The following is a 21,352-nucleotide window of genomic DNA, read 5'->3' on the forward strand; positions in this document are numbered from 1 at the left end:
TGGAGTTTGGTGTAACCCACTGTTTTTGGTGTTTTTAAAACACACCAAAATGGTTTGTACCTACCAACTGCTATTTTTTAGGAATAATAACAACATGACATACATTAAAACAAAAAAGATCAAGCTCTGGACGAAGGAGTAGTGGTGGCTGATGAGGTGGGTATACCCCATATACCTGCGTATAGCCTCCACTACACCTCTGGTTCTAGTGCACTTTTTTCAGGGACAAACGCAGTAGCTTTATAAACTCGCACAAGCATATTAAATCATAATCAGTGTTTTAGTTTTCTACAGCTTCTAAGAACAAAAAACACATTATACATTGAAAGAAAAGCTCAAGTTTGAGTCAGTTGTAGTCAGTATTCTCTAATATAGACTGTAACCCACATTATGCTATGTGATTTAATTGCCACCCAATTTTTAAGAATTAGAAGTGTAATAATCCAAAAAGAATGAATATAATGTAAATATGATCTATGATCTTTTGAATTACTCACCTGCGTTGCTGTCTCGGAGCTGCCTGTGGTGCAGCGTTCACATCAGTTTGTCGTATATATCTCTATGCAGCACAGCAGGGTCAACTTTCTGTCTAATTACAAGTTAATAAAGCTTAAATCTCTCATTCCACAAGCAGTGAAGTAAAGCGCTCTGTTCTTGATCTAGAGGGGGAAAAAACTCCAGTGGGGTCCTTGCGTAATCCCACCCCTCATGTTACCATCACATGAGGAAAGTGTGACGGACCCAGCATTTAATCCCAGCGAAAGAAACACTTGAGTCACATTTTTAAACAGGTCATGAATGTTACAGTGAGTGGGCATGAAATCACTCCTTATTAAACCCTTAATGTAGGGGGGAAAAAAAGTTTGGCTGCTGCAATGATGTAATTAAAACTGAAGTATTACTGAACTCTTGAAAGTGATCTCATTAAACCCTATTCAGTGCTACATGACACAACCTCAGGCAAACATGACTTATTTAAGTTTAGCTCAACTGCAACTACAGAGTGAATATGAATAATAAAAAATCTAGTTTTAGGGACAACCTTTTGCTGCAACAAACTTCAGTAAGATTTACAGAGTAAATTATCATGAGTTCTCTCTCATGTTGCAGACAAGTGGAGCGGGCGGATCCATCCTCCACCTGGCTTATCTGACTCCCCATGTGGGTCAGACGTTCCCCCATTTTCTCCACAGATTGCTCCAGGGAGATCATAGCCGATGTCTTTGCCGTCAGCTTCTCGTTATTCTCCCGTCTGAACGTTTTGAGCTCGCACAGAATTGCTGCACTCAAATTGTCGTCCTCTTCCAGTCCCGGCTCTAAGCTAACATTAGCGCTAGCGTTAGCCTCTCCGAGTTTGTTGGAAGAAGTTCAATTTTATATCTTTGCTTTTCCCTGTCGGAAGACTTTTGTTTTTTCTTTCAGATTTTGGCATTTGACATTCTGGGATTAAAAATCAGCCTTACGCCACTCTTGACTCGATAATTTTTGGGCAGGAAGGTGGAATTGGGTTTGGGTAGGTCGCTGCTTCACTGATGAGCAGCTGCCATGTCAGTTGCCAGGACTGGAAGCCTACAAAACAACTCTCTTTTGGTAAATATTTTATTGTCCCACATTAACAAGGTGACGAAAACATAATTTTTCCACCTCAGAAGCACAGCCGAGGTACGACCATTTCTGAATGAATAAGATGCAGAGGAATTGATTCACGCCTTTATTTCAAGCCGACTTGTTCACTCAGAACTCAGAATGTTGTTGTGAGCAGTTTCATGTAGGAACTATTTTCTCTCTACAGAACTACAGCCATCACCTGTATCACCATGCTGACCTGGTGTGTGAGCGGGAACTGCCCATTGGTTTGACATCCCATTGTTCCAACCTTATTAAACTCATTGTTCCGAAGTCCATTCCGAAATCATCATGATGCCCTGTGGTTAAGGTCTGGTTAGGTTTAGGCACAAAAACCACTTGGTTAGGGTCAGGAAAAGATCATGGTGTGGGTTAAAATGAAAAAGAAAGTGACAAACACATAAGCCGTGAGCCTGCTCCGCCTCAAACCGGTCGCAGCACACCATACACCCGCCGCGAGCCGTTCAGCACCGCGGACAGTCGGACTAATGGGATGTCGAACCAATGGGCTGTCAAACCAATGACATGGACCCGTGTGAGCTAACTCTGTGGTGCTAGTTAAGCTAGCAGTAGATGCAAAGTTCCTTCTCCTTTTCTTTTAATACATATCCTTCTCAAAAACCCTTTTCTGTTTGTCAAATTATCTCAAAACGTTACTCATAGCAGATGATATCTTACACATTAGTCTTTTCATTTTCATTTTCATTCTTCCTTTTCTGCTGGTGTTAGACAAAAACTCACCTTCTCAATAAAAAATACAACAGAAGCACCTACAGACAACTTAAGTATCTGTATTAGTCCCGTTTTTCTTTCATCCAACCAAACACTTTACAACACAAACATTTCACTGTCAAAATACAAATCAGTAACAGCACCACACTCGACACTAGCAACAGTGCGATCACATCAATGGAGTGGTACTGAATCCAGGACATCTTGTAAGAGTTGGTCTTTAAGTGAGCAGCTCCCTTGTGTCTCATGACAAACTCGATCCAGAACATGGCTCGGTCCAGAGGCTTCATGGGCTGGTCTCTGTGCAGCCTGGAGAGCTCCTGCATATTCTCCCTGTAGGATGGCTCATAAAGCACCGCCTTCACCGCCTCCAGGAAGTTGTCTTTGTTCAGCGTGCCAATGTCCATCACTTTGGCAACACCCCTCGCTCTCATCCTGAACAGGTTATCATCCTGGTCAAACATCAGAGGAAGGCCAACGATGGGAACTCCGTGGTAGATGGCCTCTTGAACACCATTGGTGCCTCCGTGGGCCACAAACACTCTGGTCTTCGGGTGTCCTAGGAGGTCATTTTGGGGTAGCCAGTCCAGCAGTAGGGTGTTGTTGCCCAGGGTGGACGGTCTCTTCCCAGCATGCTTCCAGATGACCCTCTGAGGTAACTGGGCAAAAGCAGCAGCCACATGTTCTGCTATATCCTCAGGAAGAGTCCCCACCAAGGTCCCCAAGCTCATAATAATGACTCCATGCTCTGCAGAGCTCTGGACAAAGTCCTCCAGATGCTGAGGAAGCAGCTTAGAGGGTTTACACTGAAAGCCGCTCATGTAGACAACGTTGGGCATGGTGGGACGAGGGAACTCAAAGGTGAAGTCAGTTCTCATCAACCAAATATCTGCTGCCTGAACGAGGTCATTATAGTGGACATCAGGACCAAAATGACGGTGGACAAATGGTGTGTAGAGAGACTCATGCATTGTTGCCTGGTTTTTAAGTACAAGCAAGGCTAAGCCAACATTTTTTACCCTTTGCCAAAAAGTCATTTTATCAGTCAGTTCAGCGCCTGGTATGGGAACATATGAGAGGGGAGAGGGGGCAATTGTGCCATGTCCTTCTCCTAAGATTGTCCATCGTACATTAAAGACCAAAGGCACACCCAACCGATGCGCCAGAAGAACCCCTCCACCGAAGCAGGGGTCAGTCAGAACAACATCGTACTTGGCCTCCTGCAAGAACTGCATCAGTTTAACATCCTCAAATATCTCTTCCATTAGATCAACCATAGCTTTGTTAGCATCATACAACATTTTCATAGTCTCCTCTCCAGCTTTGAAAAATGCAGTAGTTGAAATGTGAAAGTCCCGCCGGTATTGCAGCATTCTTGTCATGAAATGATCAAAGAAGCTTGCATCATGTTCAGTAACATCACCAAGGTCGATTGACTGGTAGAGATGGGACTCTGCTTTGATGAACCAGCTGTTTCTGGGCCGGATCACTGTGATCTCGTGACCTCTAGAGTGCAGCTCCTGGATGAGGACCTTCATGTTGACCCAGTGGCTCCCATCCGCAGGGACAACCAGGACTTTCCCTCCATCAGCACTGGGAAGAGAACAGAGCAGTGCAGCCAGTGTCACCAGTCTCAACTGGATCATCTCTCTGGTGAAGCTGAAATCACAAAAACAAAGATGAGGTACAATGGTGACGAGAGATGGTAACAATTAATCAACAATCGATTAATTGGTTATTAAGAATTTGCTCGAGTCTTCTATTAGACTCTTGCTGTCATTAGAATGGTGTATTTGTATGTTCCAATGACTAGCATTTGCAACCAGTGGGCACAATGTAACTATTTTATGACAAGGCAGCCATCTTGGGGTCAGAAGAAAAGCGCAGAGTTGACATTGGAAAATGAAGCGGGCATGTGGGACCATTTTGAGCTGAAAGAAGAAAATGCCTCCTGCAAACACTGTGATTTTGTGTTCAAAAATAACACAGCGATAACAACATTACCTCTACCATTTAAATGATATTCATTCAGGTGCAATGACTCAATCCTCACATCGTCTCAGCAACAGCAACCCACCATTACCTCAGTGTTTGCATGGAAGAGCTGCAGTCTGGTGCTGTAGCCCCATGCCAAAAAGCTGGACATGGAACTCAGCGCCACCCTGCGGATGTCTACGAGCCACCCCAACAAACCAACTGCCTGTCCTCACTGGTATCGCTCCAGCAGAGGTCAGACGAGAAGCAGCCACGCTGGCCCTCGCTTGAAAGGCAGAGACGAGTGAATCCCACCTCCTCCACAAGATAGCTACGGAGACACCACAGCGCTTGAGTCTCAAGTCCCAGAGCCCCTTTGCCACACACGCCGAAGAACTGCTCTGTACAACACAATCTGATACCTCCAGGGCTGCCTGGGTCAAGGCAAGATGGAGGGACCAGTGGAAGTCAGCAGAACCATCAAGGCTCCACCACTACATTGAAGACCCCACAGATGTTCCCGGCCAGCACCAGCACTGAAAGCAATGGACGACCCTTAACCACCTGAGGACAGGCGTAGGACACTTTGGGGCAGCAATGCGAAAATGGGGTCTCGTGGAAAGTGCCCACTGTGAATGCAGCGATCCACTACAAACTGGAGCATGTAATAACCAGCAGCCCCAATCACCGGCCACTGAATGGCGACCGTGGTCTAACTGACCTGGTCGATGAACAACCCATACTGATGCTGAACAGTATGGTGGACAGCCCAGGATTTCGCACCTGATGATGCACCTGCTTGAACCAGCATACCATATTCCATCCCGAGGCACAATTACCTCACGCATTGAGACCACGCACAAGGAGATGGCTAGACTGCCTTAAAGGGAAATTTTGGTTTATTTCAACCTGTCTCCTATCGTCCTAAACTTGTTTTAAGTGACTAGTGACATAAAAATAATAGTTAGCATGTTAGCCGTTAGCCTAGATACAGCCGGGGCGCATAGTAGCGTCAGACCTGTTAAAACGTAAGTGAACAGGCAACCTTCAAGTGCAAAGTTAGTCCACTAAACAAGCTTTTTTTCCACAAAGACCGCCTCATATCATTAGGATAAATGTCAGAGAACATATAGAAAACGACATGTAAACGTGTTGTCTTACCTTACCGACTATTTATAAGAGTCACTATAAATGTAAGCAGCTAGGTAAGATGACGTGTGCCGTCTGAGTGCTGTAAATCGTTTCATCCTGGAAGCAACCTGGGGCGGACCCGGACACAGTTTCCTAAAGATATGGATATACACTATATAGAAATAGCTTATCTTCACACCGATGGTCTCATTTGCTGTTGTAGGTCACACACAGACATCAGCAGAAACGAGAGACTTTTGCATATCCAGTTAAAAGTTCCTTGTAGCGGCTTTAAATTAGTGTTTTTGTTAAAGACTAGGACTAAATCTTAAATAGCTGCCAAAATGAATGCTGATTCAATGACAATAATTCATGTTGTACTTACAGTTGAAAGGTGTTGATTCACAGTCTGTCCAGATTTGGTCTCAGAGCAAGCAGCAGGTCTGCACTTAGAACTGTGACGACCAAGCCTTACACAGTCTCTTGTGTAATATGTCGTCAAAGGCAAAGTTCACACAGTCAGCTAGAGGTCATTTTATGTGAATGGACTACAACAGTGACATTTCAGGATGTTTATAGATTGAAATGACCAAATACAGGTGTGTCAGACTCAGAAGAGTATTTCCTGACTGTTGTGAGAGGCATGCTGCCAGGATGGAGAAGCTGCATGAATTCAAGAACTCAAAGACGTTATTGTTTTCACCTCTTACTCCTTTGTTGGACTTAGATCCTAATCGTGTTACACAACCGGAAGATTTATTATAATTGATGCTTTACTTAATTACATGCTTTCTCGCAATGTTTCGTCATAGCTATTGTCTCTAAATTAGTATCATGTAAACTCAAGGAAGGGTAACTGTCAATCTAGATTAATAAAATAAAAGTATTTTCAGGATTTTCTTTTCTTTTGTGTCCCTCTGGGTTTGACATAAAAGCTGAAACCCCAACTTATTAGTATAAGAAATCTGTATTTATTCATAGTTTGAGGCTGAAGACATTCTCATTTATCTTTACTGTTCCTCATCATCCTCATCTGTCATTGTCATATTTATAAATTCTAAATATTGTAAAGACATGGACATAACATGTATCCATCCATCCATTCATTTTCATCTGCTTGTCTGAGGCCGGATCGCAGGGGCAGCAGGCCAAGCAAAGCACCCCAGACGTCCCTCTTCCCAGCAACGCTTTCCAGCTCCTCGTGGGGGACCTCAAGATGTTCCCAGGCCAGATGAGATATGTAATCCCTCCAGCGTGTTCTAAGTCTGTGCCAGGGCATCCTACCAGTGGGACGTGCCTGGAACACCTCTAACGGGAGGCGCCCAGGAGGATCCTGATCAGATGCCTGAACCACCTCACCTGACACCCTTTGATGCAAAGGAGCAGCAGCTCTACTCCGAGCTCCCTCCAGGTGTCCGAGCTCCTCACCCTATCTCTAAGGCTGAGCCCAGACACCCCACAGAGGAAACTCATTTCGGCTGCTTGTATCCACGATCTCATTCTTTCCAGAGCTCATGACCATAGGTGAGGGTTGAGACATAGATGGACCAGTAAATCCAAAGCTTTGCCTTCTGGCTCAGCTCCCTCTTCACCATGACAGTCTGGTGCAACGCCCGCATCACTGCAGAAGCTGCACCAAACCACCAATCCATCTCATGCTCCATTCTACCCTCACTCATGAACAAGACCGGACATACTTGAACTCCATCGCATGAGGCAGCAACTCTCTCCCAACCAGAAGGATGCAATCCACTGTTACCGGCAGAGAACCATGACCTCAGATTTGGAGGTGCTGACTCTCATCCCGACTGCTTCACACTCCGCTGCAAACCGCCCCAGTGCATGCTGGAGTTTTAAAATAAAAAACCTCATGAATGATGATTAGTTTTGCTTTTGTTATCTTTTTCCTGTTTGGCACTGATTTTGTTTTTTTTCCACAGTGCTTCATCTCTATGCGTATGATTTTGTTGGATATAAAAGGTTGTAAAAAAAAAAACAACAAACAAAAAGGACTTCCAATCAGCATCCTCTGTAACTGCCAGCGAGCGCCTGCATCAGCCACAACAGTGAGTAATAAGCTGAGTTCACACTATAAACAACACAGCAACAAGCTACAAGTCATCTTCAATGGAAGCTGGTGACATGAAGCTACAAACTATCGCCCTTCACTTGTTGCAGATGGGCTGGACGCGCCACAAATCAAAGTTGAGCTGGCCTCAACTGTTTTAAGTGCTCTAATGATCCATTGCTGTTGTTTTTTTGCCCAAATACAAACTTAAGATGACATTTAGTCGAGGTGCTTTGTGGCGGGAGGCAGACACACAAGCCTGTGATGTAAACTATGTTAGCGAGTGCTTGGGCAACACAATCTGTTAATACACTGGCATGAATAAAATGATTAACACATGTAAAAAGTTACATACAGCAGCTTACCTTTAATATAGTGAAAAAAAGAAAATGTTTGGTAACTGCATGGATTTTATTAAAATTGAAATATTACTTAACCCATAACATTGATCTCAATCAATCAATCATGACTGATTTGATTCATCTAGTTCAGTACAACCGCAACCACAGAACAAATATAATGAATTAAAAAACGTCTAATTTATAGGGTTAACCTTGATACTTGGTGCAACAAACTTCAGTCAGATTTACACAGTTATGAGTACGTACACTTTTAGATAAATTATTCCTTTAACAAAACCACACAGTGGAATAATCATGTTCACTGTGGGAAAAAAACATTTTCCGGTCCCAAAGAAACAATCACATACTGGGTGTCTCCACAGCAGCTCTCATGTGCAGTGTACAATCATCTAATTAAATACAAAGGTCACTTCCTTTAAAGGGCATGTATCTGTGTCTGTAATGCCTGTCGACAGGCTGCCGTTAAGGGGTGGAGTCCAGAACACTTTAATATGTATAGACTTTGACTTTGTGGACATCACGGTCCTCACATTCCCTTTTCCTGCTGTAGTAATAAAATGTGTTGTCTCGACGTTGGAGCTTCTTCACAAAGCCGGTCTCTGGCCATTTGTCAACCTGAGACAGAAACAGAAAAAGACAAAGGGACGACATTTATAAACGACTTAGAAATGGATCTTCTGTGGACTTTGAATCTAAATCTGAGATAATTTGGTTGCTTTGCCAATTTTGTTTTTGTTTTGTTGGTATTTTCTGTCGCTTTGCAGTTCCATTGCATCTCTTTGTGGTCTTTTTGTCTCTTCCCAGTGTGGGTGTTGATTTAATTAAAATTTTGCAGGTGAAAGCGTGACACTTCGGCCCCAAGGCCTCTGTTCAGTAATTCATTCATTCATGTATGTGAAGCACTACTGTCAAGCTTTACACTCTGTTTTAAAAAGGACACACTATCATAAACAATAAACACAGTAGGTTTTTTATCCACCAATAAAACAGATATGTTTTGTTGCTGGTGTATGCATGTATCAGCAGTCTGTCAGTACACTGTCTTTAAACGGCTTAAACTCAAATCCTCCATACACAGTCAGTGTCACTCCCAGGTGTATGTTTTAAATCTTCACTGCAATACACATTCAGATCACAATATTTACCAAGGCCCCTTGTTTGACTTGTATGTACTCCATTTCATCTCTGTAGCCGGCCTGCTGGAATCTGAACAGGTTTTCCACCTCTGCCGTCCATCCTTTGGCTCTACTCATGGACTTTGGTTTGGAGTTGTTTTCAGTAGCACAGAACATGGTGGCGATGTTGAGAGATGTCACAGAAATGCAGTTTCCTAAATTCCTGGACAGCAGACTGGTGTTGGATGACTAACAAGGCATGATAAGAAAAGGGAGTATATTTAGGACTCATCAGTTGGCTTTACTAAACATGAAGCTGGAGCAGGAATGAGGTTCAAAATAAGCTTATTGTCATAACACATAAAACAAACGTGTTTTTACTGTGCGAGCTATAGCAGGGATTCAGATTTAACCAGGCTACGTAAACATTTTGCTCCATTCTTGCTTTTCTTAAACATGAGCAAGGACACTAATTAGAGCAACAATGTGTATGAGTTTTAATCTATACTAGAGAAGTTCTGGGAAATTCGGCAAGCAAATGATCCACCAAACATCACTGATAAACTGTCCTCTGTTGTTTAGATGAAGCTGATATTGGCAAAGGTAGAACTGCCAGTCACATAACATGGCAATTTACAAAAAACAAGTGCTGCTTTATGTATTACAAAATATGCCGAACTGAAGAATCGACTTTAAAAATTGTAAAGAACCTAAAAGAAAATCCTACTGTGTTACAATATATCATTATAAGAAGTGATACTTTAAAATGCAATATTCTTGGATTGAGTTCTATGCGTTTCGGGCTTCACAAGTCTTCTTACAACGTCGACAGAGAATATCTCACAGCCTTATTTACTAATTTATGCAAATGTTCCATCTTAATTTTTTATGATTAAAGGATGATTAACAGTTTACTTACATTGCTTTTTAAAGTGGTTTCTTCCCAGACAGCAGTAAGCAAACGGTCGTGGTTTTACAGCTTCTCTTTGGTTGCCTGGTTACTGTGGACTTTCTTCTTCTGTGTTGGAGGACAGTAGCCAAGAGCTTCCGGTAGATGGCACCAAAACATGATAATTTACAAAAACAAGTGCTGCTTTGTGTATAACGGTATATGCCGAACTGAAGAATCGACGTTAAAAATTGTAGACGACCTAAAGGAGAAATCCTTCTTGTCGGTATTTTTCATTCTAACAAGTAATACTTGATACATAATACATAAAATGCAACAATCTTGAATTGAGTTTTTTTTATAACGTCAATGGAGAAGATCTCACAGTCTTATATACTCATTTATATACGTATTACAAATTTAGTTTTCTTATAATAAAAATAGTATCAACAGTTTACTTACGTTAGTTTCTGAAATTGGTTTCTTCGCAAACGGGAGTACAGCTTCTCCTTGGTTGCCTGGTTACCGTGAAGTTTCTTCTTCTGTGTTGGAGGACAGACACCAAGAGCTTCCGGTAGATGGCGCCAAACGACAGAACAGAGCGATAGTAGCGAAACAAAAAAGAAACTCTGAGGCGGTGTTGTCGGCAGCATTAATCTGTGTTTAGAGAAAAAAGCAATTGTCGAGCAAAGCGTTTAAAAAACTCGTAAAAACGAGTTTCAGTTGAAGAAGAAGAATACCGGAGAGTAACTTTACAGTAGGTGGCGGTAACGTCCATTAAGTGCACTTGAAACGCCATGAACAGAAACGTAGAAGAAGAGGAACTGAATTGGTGGGCGGGACAAACTAACACCGGCGTTGTCAACAAAATATGTCCTCTCCGGTAGAAACGAAGTTTAATTAATTTTACTCGACAGCACAGACAGGTTTGGCGTAAACATGAGTTCATTTGCAGGTCGAATGAAGGAGTATCCCACCGTGTCTTTGGACCGGTTCGACCGGGAGAACCTACATGCCCGGGCATATTTCCTCTCCCACTGTCACAAAGGTGAGCCTGGCAGCTAGCTAGCATCACCAACTTCAGTATGTTTAACTGTAAATAATGACATTTAGCATTCACTGAGGCTTTTAACAAGAGGTTTAACTAATGTTCATCTGTTTTATTTTATTAACAGATCACATGAAGGGACTGAAAGGACCAATACTGAAGAGGAAACTGCAGTTCAGGTGACATTTGCTTGACCCATGAAATATAGACCTTGTTTTTACAGCAGATATTTTAGCTTGTCATAGTAGGAACAGCACAGGTGTAGTTAATGACATTAGGAACGACTGCTGGCTCACGATGTAACTGAGTCAACGAAGTAATTCTCATACTTTGAAATAATTTTTTATCTATGGGAAATAATACTTATGTCTATGGTTTCACCTGTGTTTTTCCTACTATGACAAGTATTTCTATTTTCTGATACTTTGTTCTGAACACTGTCAACATTTTATTAACACAAAACAGATGAAAACCATATTAAAAAACTATGGAAAAACACAGCTGGGGTCATGTGGTGTAATAATAATAATAACAACTTTATTTGTAGAGCACTTTTCAAGCTATACGTCCAGCATACTTTCCAAGGTGAAGATAATTCAAAATAAAAATGATATTAATAAAACAAAAGCATACATCTACACCTACATATACACCTTAACACATATATACCTGTAAGCTCGCATCAGACCTGCTGGCACAATCATATTCCCTCCTCTGTGCAGTGAAATATTTATAATTTCTGGTAAAAGCAATGATGTTATGAGAGCTATAAACAGGCTTAAAAAAACTAATAAGACATAACTGAACTCATACAACATAACTCATATAAACCTAGCTGAAAACTAAACAGAGGACTGAACACTTCTAATTAGCTGAATTACTGTTTTGTCTTTTGGTTCCAGTCGTACAGTTCGGCTTTACTGCTCCTTCGTGACCAAAGAACTTCTTCTGAACAATCCCAAGTACGCTTTCTGGGAGGAATACATCGTAAGTCCCATTTATTGTTGTCATTTTCAGTGTGTATGAAGAGTCAAACAAGAGTTGATATAATGGATGTTTGTACACTGTTAAACATCATGGCTGTACACTGTGAGGTGGATTCCAGAAGTAACTAGGAGGTTTTGCTTCAGGTGATTTTCTGTGTGTCCGAGAGTAATTTTTGTCTAAGGGTGCTTTCACACCTGCCCTGTTTGGTTTGGTTCAGTTGAACTCAAGTTCGTTTGCCCCCTCAGTGCGGTTTGTTTGGGCAGGTGTGAACACAGCAATCACACTCAGGTGTGCACCAAAACAACTGTACTGAGACCTTCTTGAAGAGGTGGTCTTGGTCTGGTTACAAACGAACTCTGGTGCGGTTCATTTGTGGTGAGAAGGTGTTCCGACCTGGATGTGAAGCAACTGCAGTCACATGACACATTGTTTGGGTTAAACATGAGCATGTTACAGTCCTGGAGGATTATTAATGTGCACCTCCTCCTGTACTGCCTTAATATGCACATTTAGCACATCCAATGCATCAAAACATTGTTTTCTAGTTGGAGCCGCGCCTCGTTTTCAAACTGTATGGTTTGACTAAAATGAACAATGACAGCAATATAGTCCACGATGAGCAGCGCTAAAATCAACCTGCGTAGTTGTCCCTCCATTGTGACATTAGAAAGTGTCACATTTATCTTGCAAGTGTACTCTTCTTCAACGTTTGCTTTACTTCCTGGATTTTTCCCACATGGAAATTCTGACCAATCAAGAACAGCTTTCTCACACAAGGCATTTGATCTGGTCCGCTTGTAAATGCTGCCGTGAGAATACGAACCAACTCTAGGCAATTACACAACTTTGTAACAAAATTAGTCGCTGATTCAGACCAAAGGAGACGACTCTAGGTCTGAAAGCAGCCTATTGTTGCTTTACACTCTGGTATTTTGGTGGAATGTGACATTTTCTCTCTTCTTCCTTAAATAACACTCAAGTTTTTTCTTTCTCTCCTGTGAATGATCTGTTTGAGGTTCCCTTAGAGCTGGAGAGCCCAACTCAGATTTCCCTGGTTGACGAGGCATCTGGAGAGGTAAAAACTGAGGACTGATTGAAGAGTCGGCCCAGTCACACATATGGATTTAGATCGTTAGTTGCATAATCGTAAATGTCCCTCTGATTGATTTTCTTAAACCATCTTTCTTGGTGTCTGTTTGACAGAAAGAAGAGGTCGTGGTCACGTTGCTTCCTGCAGGCCACTGTCCCGGCTCTGTTATGCAAGTCAAACCATTTTTATGTCTTTGTTTATAAATGTAGCCACAACATACAATAAAGATAACCACTGATGACAGTATACTAAATATATTCCCCCCTTTGACCTCCAGCAATATTTCATGATGGTCTGGAGCCTGCTCATATTCCATTTTACCTGTAATGAAGTTGACTCTTGAACACAATCGTAGTCGATACCCTCCCAGTTTAGAGAACTAGACAGGAGTACCACCACAGAAGCTTTGCCAGTTAAATGGTCTATTTTTGCTACTTTTTCCGGCATGTTAATCAGTCTGAGGTTGGACAACCCCATAAAATTCCAAACTATCCCTTTAAAATCAAAAGTCAAACTCTGAAATGTTGTGTGTCTGTGTGCAGGTTCCTGTTTGAGGGTTCTCAGGGAAACGTGTTGTACACAGGAGACTTCAGGTTAGCTGCTGGAGACGTCTCGAGAATAGAACATCTGCACTCAGGCAGCAGGTCAGTCCTGATGAACACCTTCAACAGAAGCTCTGGAGAACCAGACAGTGAATATTGAGGAATTTGATCATGTCTTTAGAAAAGTCAGAGATTATTTAGGCGCTCACTGTAGCTGTTGAACGACTTTTTATGTCCCCTAAACCTTCTTGTATCTTGTTTCACAAACAGAGTGAAGGATATTCAGAGTATTTATCTGGACTCCACTTTTTATGACCCACGATTCTACCAGATCCCCACTCGGGTAAGTCTCTGGGATGGAAACAGGACTCAATAAAGGAAGATGCTGTAGGAGTCTTTGTGGTGAATTCCAATCAGGAATAGTAAGGAAAATTGTGTGTGTGTGTGTGTGTGTGTGTGTGTGTGTGTGTGTGTGTGTACATGTGTGCAGGAGGTCTGTCTGAACGGTATCTCAGAACTCATTGGAAACTGGATCACTCAGAGTCCTTATCACGTTGTGTGGCTCAACTGCAAAGCTGCGTATGGATATGAATACCTGTTTACCAACCTGGGAGAGGAGTTCAACACACAGGTAGCACACACACACTCAGGTTTCTGTTCACATACTCTATATGTACTCCACAAATTCATACGTGTGTGTGTGTGTGAACATCTCCCGCTAAAGTACAATTAAATGGTTAAACATTTACTCTCAGATTCATGTCAGAAGTCTGGTGATGTTCAAGAAGATGCCGGAGATCCTGAGCTACGTGACGACTGATCGCAGGACGCAGATCCATGCCTGTCGACACCCTAGGGTCTCTCTCTCTCTCTCTCTCACACACACACACACACACACACATCCAAAGTCTCTCTCAGGTTATCCAGGGCTGTAAGTGGCCCCTATATAGCCATCTAACCTTAAATTTGGTAAATCTTGTAAACACTGTTGCTGCAGCCCCTCTCCTTCTACCAGCAGTAAATTTTAGTTTTGTTTCCAAAGAGATACCGTTAAGTTAATATGGGGACTTGGCTGTTGTAACCTTTGCTGTCGCTGCTCTGGAAATGATATTGCCCCAGAAAGTTAAAAATATCTTGGAATTTTTTTTTAAATTCAAAATTTAGGTTATTTTAACGAAGTCAAAGTTCCAAAACCATGGTAGTAAATTATTTGTTTGCTTTGTTAATCCTTTTGTTGAGCATCCCTGTGACTGTCACTTCTACTGCTTCATAGCTCTGGTGTGTGTGTGTGTGTGTGTGTGTGTGTGCAGGATGAGGAGTTTTTCCAAGGCAGCCGGTTGCCGTGTGGCTGCACAGCACCTGATGGGACTCCTCTTCGAATCATCAGCATCAAACCGTCCACCATGTGGTTTGGAGAACGAATGAAGAAGACTAATGTTATAATAAAGTAAGAGCAGATTCAGATGTCTCAGCGGTTTGTGGAAATACTCACTTCTGTCAAAACTCATGTTTCTTTAAGATAGTGAAAGAAAAATTAATCACAAATCACATGGAGCTTGGTGTATGAGAGCTAAGTATGCATTTTGTTTTCCAGAACAGGAGTCAGTTCCTTCAGAGCCTGCTTCAGTTTCCACTCGTCTTACTCAGAGGTACATCTGTGTTTCATGTGGTTACACACTGACAGTACATTTCTTTGTTACATACATGAGTCTAATGGGAGCTTCTAGTGTTTTCCTCAGCTAATAATGATCTACAGTTGTGCTGGTTTCCCATATGAAGAGTTTTTAAACTCTTCTTTCCTCATTTATACTCTTTAAAGTTGAGCACTGTTCAGGCATTTGGAAATAAATAGACTCACAACGTTCCTCTCTGATTTCAGCTCAGAAACTTCCTTTCCTACCTCCAGCCGGTCAACATCTACCCCAGTGTTATCCCTCTGGGTCGGACGCTGACTGAGGTGACACAGATGTGAGTCAAGTTTTACTCATTTTGATTTTATTTCAGGTGAGAACTGGGTAGGGTTGGGTCGGTTCTCAGTAATACCAGTTCGGTTCAGTACTCCGTCTTGGACCGGGTTTGTTTGTCGCACAAAAGACTGCTCGGCATGTATTTTTCACATCACGGGGATTTTTCACATACATTTTTACAGGAAACTACAACGCGGAAGTGCGACTATGGAAGCACAAATGACTGCGGACATTCCTCGCGGAGAGTCTGTGAGCACCTGTGTCTGCCTCTTTGCCAAGCGCACAGCGAGCAGGGGAGAGAGAGGGGGGTGGGGCGGGGACTGAGCTACGGGGTGTGAGTGCGCCTGTGCCGAGGCCTCTACTGTAGCCTGGGTAGTCGATAATGGCGGACAATTTAGTCTCGAACAAATCAAAGAATGTGCCACTATGGCAACACTTTGGCTTTGAGCCAGACGAAGAAGGCAACCCTTGTTTGCACTGATTGAGTAAGCTGCAAAATTTATTTGTAAGGAATAAAAGAAACAACTTGTTACTGTCACTCTGTTGTCCTATGGTCGTTTTTTATTTTAAATTAGTCAATTGCGCCCCCAAGTGGCGAAAAAATCCGGTATTACCGACTTGATGGGGTTTTTCACAAAAACCGGACCGTGTTTTTTTTCTCATACCGACCCAACCCTAGAACTGGGGCTGTACCCAACTAAAAATGATGTCAGCTGGATCAGATTTGGCTGTTGAATACGTTTATTTGGAGATTTGTGTTTTTTCTTCTCTGTATAAAGCTTTAATGTTTGATTTAAAGAAACAACAAGCCAAAGTGTTTTTCCCCTAAAGCAGAAAGATAAACAGTGATTCCAGACCTTTCTCTAGCGCTGACACAGTGTTGTTAAGACAGATGTGGCTACACAAGACTAGTTGCGGCCTCGTAAAGGCATTAAACCCCACCAGATACTTTACAGATCCTTTTAGACTTTACACAGGGCTTCTGCTGTGATAACTTTTAAAGCCAACACTGTAAAATTAGAAGCCAAAGTCTCCATCTTGCAGGCCTTTGCAATGAAACAAAAAAAGTGATGTATTTTATCTGTGATACCATAGTTTAAATATTTAAAAAATTAAATCAGTTAGTTCACATGTTAATTACAGTAACATTTATAGCTAAAACTGTTAAACAGTTGTAAAAACTTTGTCACCGTGTGTCTGTGCAGGTTGAAGCTGATGTGCAGGAAACAGTCGGATCAAACTATGACTGTATACAAACCTCTGGGAGTCCTCAAACGCTGCAAGGTGGAGCAACCCACATATGGTGAGACACACACACACACACACACACACACTGTATATAATCACAACAGGTGCTCTGCACTGTGATGCTTCTTTACAGGCCATGATGAGATCTTTCCAGGTGACAACAATCAGTCTTTGCCCGCTTGCAAATATTTTGTCAGAACTACAAGAAGCACTGTTTGCATCAGACGTGTAAGGCAGGTGGGCCTGTACCGCTGTCTGAAAGATGCAGAGACATTGGAATTAGGATAGTTTTTTTTAATAGTGTAATAGTTTTGGTTTTTGTAAATTTGTCCCCAAATTTCCTTTTGAGTAGAATTAAAAAGTCTTAAATCTAACATGCCTCAAGGTACATCACCTCTCATGACGTCATAGAAAATAATTGACAGTTATTAAGCTGGCTAATTTGTCCTTAATCTCCTTATGTATACTTGTTGATACAGACGGAGATACATCACAATAAAATTAAGAGCATTTCAAAGTCAGCCAGTTTAGAGACACCAGGCTACACAGCTGAGGATGCTTCCCCCAACAGAGCGCTGAACCCAGCTCACCTACTTCCCTCGATGCCTCTGAGGCAGGATGCGACACAATAAAGTGACACTCACGTTGGTAAATGAGCCGGCCCAGTTAATGCATGTGTGGATCCTGTGTGTGTGCATGTGTGTGTGCATAATCGGACAATATTAACGGAGTGAAAAAATTGAATGCAGTCGTCCTTCTTCAAAAGTCATTCCCTGCTGTGCAATCAGTGATTGATAGGGCAAGATAACTGTGTCTATGTTCTGTACCAAGGCCCGTACTGAGCAGTTGGTTAGCTGTTAGCTGGCTTTCATTTCTTTAACAAGCGGCAGATAAGTTACTGTAGCTGCAGAGCTGAAGACTTTGCATTTACAGTGTTGGCCTGTTGTGGTGTGGTTTCTGTTTAAGAAGCACTTTGCTTAAAACTAACTTTGGCTGCTACATATTTTCTGACTTATTACAAATTATCTGAGAGATTAAAGTGAGATTTAGTGAGAAGTTTTCAGTCTAGTGTGTGTGCATGAGTGTGTGTGTGTGTGTGTGTGTGTGTGTGTGTGTGTGTGTGTGTGCACACGCACGCTCAAATCTGGCTCGTTATAACTGGTGTGAAATGAAGCATCTACATAAATTAAAACCTGTTATCTTTGAAGTGTTACATATGATTTAATATGACAATAAACCTCTTCTAGGATTATTTCAGACTTGAATACTGTGCATACCTGAGCACTATACAGGGTTTTCACAGTCATGTAAAAACTGCAAATGTCATGGAATTTCACAATCACATTTTCCAGGCCTGGAATAGTCATCGAATACATAAAAAGCATTGAAAGTTTTGGAAAAATCATGGAATTGTGTTGTGTAATGAAACTGACTAAGAATTTTCCTAGTCGACCAGTAGTTGTCATTTAGGGCCATTAGTCGACTAGACTCCCGCATGTTTACGATGTTAATTTAATGATTAAATGATATATTTTGGTGGTTTGAGTTGAAGGTGTGAGAAAGAATAGTATCAGTAACATTGTTAACACTGTGCTACATTACAGAGAAATACAAAACTGTACTAATGAACCTTCATTTATATAGGCCTATATTTTATCTACAAGTACACGTCACACACTGAGCCTGTTAATGACGCTGTGGGACACTTCCTGTGTCTTTCCTTTCACATTAAATTCCCACATGGTCCAGTCATATAGGTTTTGGTTTATTTTGACACGGAGCAGCTCCTGATAGAGTTTCACATTGTTGTTTGTTTGTTTACGTAATGTCATGTGAACAGCAAATACCCAGAATACATTGATCATTTCATAAACTTTTATTACCTATTATCTGAATGGTAATTGTTGTTTTTTCCCCCAATATTCAGAAGTTTTAAATCATGTTTTTTAAAGCCAAAAACATACTAAAAGTCTGCGTTGATGGTGAATTAAAAAAACTTAATTAACTCCTGCATGCCTGTCTAGTGAACATATTAACTTTCTGTTTCTCCCTGCTCAGATTCAGACAGCGATGATGAGCTGTTTGACGGGCTGGACTTGGCGCCAGTGAGGAAGAAGATGGCGCTGAACCAAGAAATGAAAAATGGTGCATAAATATTTGATCTTATTTTTGTAGCCTTATGTCTCTTTTTGGTGTTTACATGAATGTATTGATGATTGTTCACAATATTTGTTTAAATCTGTAATTCTCAGTGAAAGATCAGAGTTCTCAGGAAACAGCGCCCCCTGTGTCTGCGGTTGAGTCTCTACCTCTGACAGTCACAGACACACAGCCTGTAACAGGTAACTACATGGACTGCACTGAGTCCAATGATGAAGAGGAGGGTGAGCAAGAGGGAGAGAACGAGGGAGAGGAGGATAAAACACTGACGATGGAGGAGGCGAAAGGAACAATAAAGGACACTGAGAATAAGTCGACTGACGTTGAAGGAAGCGGCTCCTCTAATCCTCCAAAATGGGAGGACTTCTTCACCACGGAGACGCTGACTGACAGCCAGAACAGCCTCAACAGCCAATCACAGTCCTGCTGCTCTATCTCAAGCCCCTCCCCCTCCAAACTGACTGATTCACAGACCCCAGATCTGTTCAGCGATGAAGAGGAAACGCCTGAAAACTTCAGTTTGACTCTGTCTGCCTCTCTGTCGAATCATTCTTCCCAGAACCAGGAGTCATATCTACCTGACACTTTGATCCTCCAACCAGAGCAGGAGGGGCGGGAACAAGGAGACAAGAGGACCAATACTGTGTCTCAGGAGAAGGAGCGCAGCGGGCAGTTGGAGCAGGAGGAGCTCTCAGAGTCTCAGGTGTCATCGGACTTTGATATTCCCTGCACGCCAGAATCCAAAGTGCCTCAACCTGATGAACTGTCGCAGTTGTACAGGAAGCTGGCGTCAGAAGAGGAAGTCGTCATTAGAAAGGCGAGTCAGGGCTACACATGACAGAATGTTAAAGGAAGTTTTGGTGAGCCACGTTGCTACTAGGCTTGGGCCGGTGTTAAAAACCCACTATTTTGAACACTGCAGCCTGTTCTATTTTGTTCAGAGAACATCGGCGTGCAGCCTCGTTCTGTGGACGATGAACGAGGTGCAGACTGATAAAGAAGGAAATACAGTGAGTGCTGGACGGAGCAGTGAGTGACAACAACCCCGCCCACATTTAAGAGGACTGTTTGTGGTGGAAACACTAGGGTCTAGGTACCATGTCTGAAGGGTTACTGTTGGTTCCAAAGGTACCATACTGAAAGTGTTTGGTGGAAACGGGGCTTAAAGCTGCCATGTCTCGTGTCCACCCCAAAAAATACATGAACTTTCAAGTAAACAAAGACAAGTTGCCCTGTTCATCGCCCCCTCCCACCTCTATTGAAATTGCTCTCCTTCGTGTTGCCAGCCTCAGCTCTGCACGACCTGTCAGACACTAGTGGCTCTGTTAGTCTGTAACCATATATACATAACTGATCACATTGTCATATTGCTTATTACTAATGCAAGCCAAGTTGGATTTAGCGCCATGATGCCGTCAGCACAGGTTGCTGATGTAGACTACTCTTTATCTGCCAGAATGACAAATGTCAGTTCAGCTGTTTGGCATTAAATCAAACTGGTTTAAGCTCGCACACCTGACAGGAACAGCCAAACTGGAAATCAACCCAACTCTAATATCTTATCATTTGTTCTCCTATATGCCCCAAGATTCCTGTTTTGTATATGTGAACACCACATAATGAGCTTCTATGATACCAGGTATGCCTTTCAAGTGACACCATTCCACTCTAAAACCACACGGACCTCAGTACGTACAGCACCAACACACACACACACACACACACACACACACACACAGTTTGTTCCAATGCACTTTAAGTTCACCCGTGCCCTACATACATTAATGCACCTGTGACTTTCTCTGCTTGTTGACGGTTTGTGGTTTTGTTCTGCTGAACTCTTTTCTTCCTTTTACACTGCATCAATTACAGGAAGTTCTGAATAAAAGCAGAACTTTTGGTTTGTTATATCAAATTAAAAGTATTTTATTCAAACCAAAGAGCATTTTGTATGCTTTCAAAGTTCAGATGAGTGATTCGTTTGACTTAATAGGAGTTAAAACTAGCAAAAAAGTTAAAAAGAAATTCACCATCAAAGGCTGTAATCAACCAAAGAAAAACTTGGTTGACAGAAATTCTTCCTTCTCCTAAACCATTTGATTGGTCTATTGATCTCCCCCTGAATAAGAATTTTCCTAGTTGACTAATAGTCATCATTCAGGTCCATTAGTCGACTAGTCGCCCACATGTTTCTGATATGAATGTAATGATTAAATGATATATTTTGGTGGTTTGAGTTGAAGGTGTGAGAAAGAATAGTATCAGTAACATTGTTAACACTGTGCTACATTACAGAGAAATACAAAACCGTACTAATGAACCTTCATTAATATAGGCCTATATTTTATCTACAAGTGCACGTCACACACTGAGCGAGCCGCCTGTTAATGACGCTGTGGTCTAATGGGCATGT

General features: G+C 42.1%; 3 protein-coding genes and 1 pseudogene across 6 annotated transcripts in view; 2 read left to right on the forward strand and 2 right to left on the reverse strand.

Moving 5' to 3' along the window:
* acot18 (acyl-CoA thioesterase 18) overlaps positions 1–21,352 on the forward strand; it is a 102,524-nt gene that overhangs the window by 75,605 nt on the left and 5,567 nt on the right. The window lies entirely within an intron of this gene.
* LOC117249239 (UDP-glucuronosyltransferase 2A2 pseudogene) lies at positions 1,699–5,963 on the reverse strand (annotated as a pseudogene). Its single transcript, XR_013490434.1, has 2 exons — positions 5,849–5,963; positions 1,699–4,017 (listed from the first exon to the last, which is right to left on the reverse strand). The product of XR_013490434.1 is annotated as a UDP-glucuronosyltransferase 2A2 pseudogene (transcript).
* Positions 7,879–10,424, reverse strand: meig1 (meiosis/spermiogenesis associated 1). 2 transcript variants are annotated; one of them, XM_033615228.2, is made up of 4 exons: positions 10,360–10,424; positions 9,928–10,052; positions 9,039–9,257; positions 7,879–8,508 (listed from the first exon to the last, which is right to left on the reverse strand). In XM_033615228.2, the coding sequence occupies exons 3-4, from the start codon at positions 9,183–9,185 to the stop codon at positions 8,380–8,382; spliced, it is 276 nt and encodes a 91-aa protein (XP_033471119.1). In that variant the 5' UTR covers positions 9,186–9,257; positions 9,928–10,052; positions 10,360–10,424; the 3' UTR covers positions 7,879–8,379. The 2 variants fall into 2 exon arrangements, with proteins under 2 accessions (XP_033471119.1, XP_033471120.1); XM_033615229.2 differs by having other exon boundaries at positions 9,928–10,026; positions 10,360–10,416.
* dclre1c (DNA cross-link repair 1C, PSO2 homolog (S. cerevisiae)) lies at positions 10,706–20,876 on the forward strand. Of its 2 annotated transcripts, XM_033614385.2 has the most exons (15): positions 10,706–10,945; positions 11,073–11,124; positions 11,848–11,932; positions 12,948–13,007; positions 13,136–13,191; positions 13,565–13,666; positions 13,835–13,907; positions 14,055–14,195; positions 14,320–14,421; positions 14,875–15,011; positions 15,159–15,213; positions 15,444–15,532; positions 16,737–16,834; positions 18,838–18,924; positions 19,032–20,876. In XM_033614385.2, exons 1-15 carry the CDS (start codon positions 10,837–10,839, stop codon positions 19,775–19,777), a joined length of 1,992 nt encoding a protein of 663 aa, XP_033470276.2. In that variant the 5' UTR covers positions 10,706–10,836; the 3' UTR covers positions 19,778–20,876. The 2 variants fall into 2 exon arrangements, with proteins under 2 accessions (XP_033470276.2, XP_078021143.1); XM_078165017.1 differs by lacking the exons at positions 10,706–10,945; positions 11,073–11,124 and having other exon boundaries at positions 11,918–11,932; positions 12,958–13,007.

The sequence above is a fragment of the Epinephelus lanceolatus genome, chromosome 23, assembly GCF_041903045.1.
Source record: "Epinephelus lanceolatus isolate andai-2023 chromosome 23, ASM4190304v1, whole genome shotgun sequence".
NCBI lineage: Eukaryota > Metazoa > Chordata > Actinopteri > Perciformes > Serranidae > Epinephelus > Epinephelus lanceolatus.

Coding starts and splice junctions, on each gene's coding strand:
- meig1 (XM_033615228.2), bottom strand. CDS start 9,185: ATGTTCTGTGCTACTGAAAACAACTCCAAACCAAAGTCCATGAGTAGA. Junction 8,509..9,038: donor AAGTCAAACAAGGGGCCTTG/GTAAATATTGTG, acceptor TTTCTGTCTCAG/GTTGACAAATGGCCAGAGAC.
- dclre1c (XM_033614385.2), top strand. CDS start 10,837: ATGAGTTCATTTGCAGGTCGAATGAAGGAGTATCCCACCGTGTCTTTG. Junction 13,667..13,834: donor CATCTGCACTCAGGCAGCAG/GTCAGTCCTGAT, acceptor TTTCACAAACAG/AGTGAAGGATATTCAGAGTA. Junction 15,012..15,158: donor AAGACTAATGTTATAATAAA/GTAAGAGCAGAT, acceptor TTTGTTTTCCAG/AACAGGAGTCAGTTCCTTCA.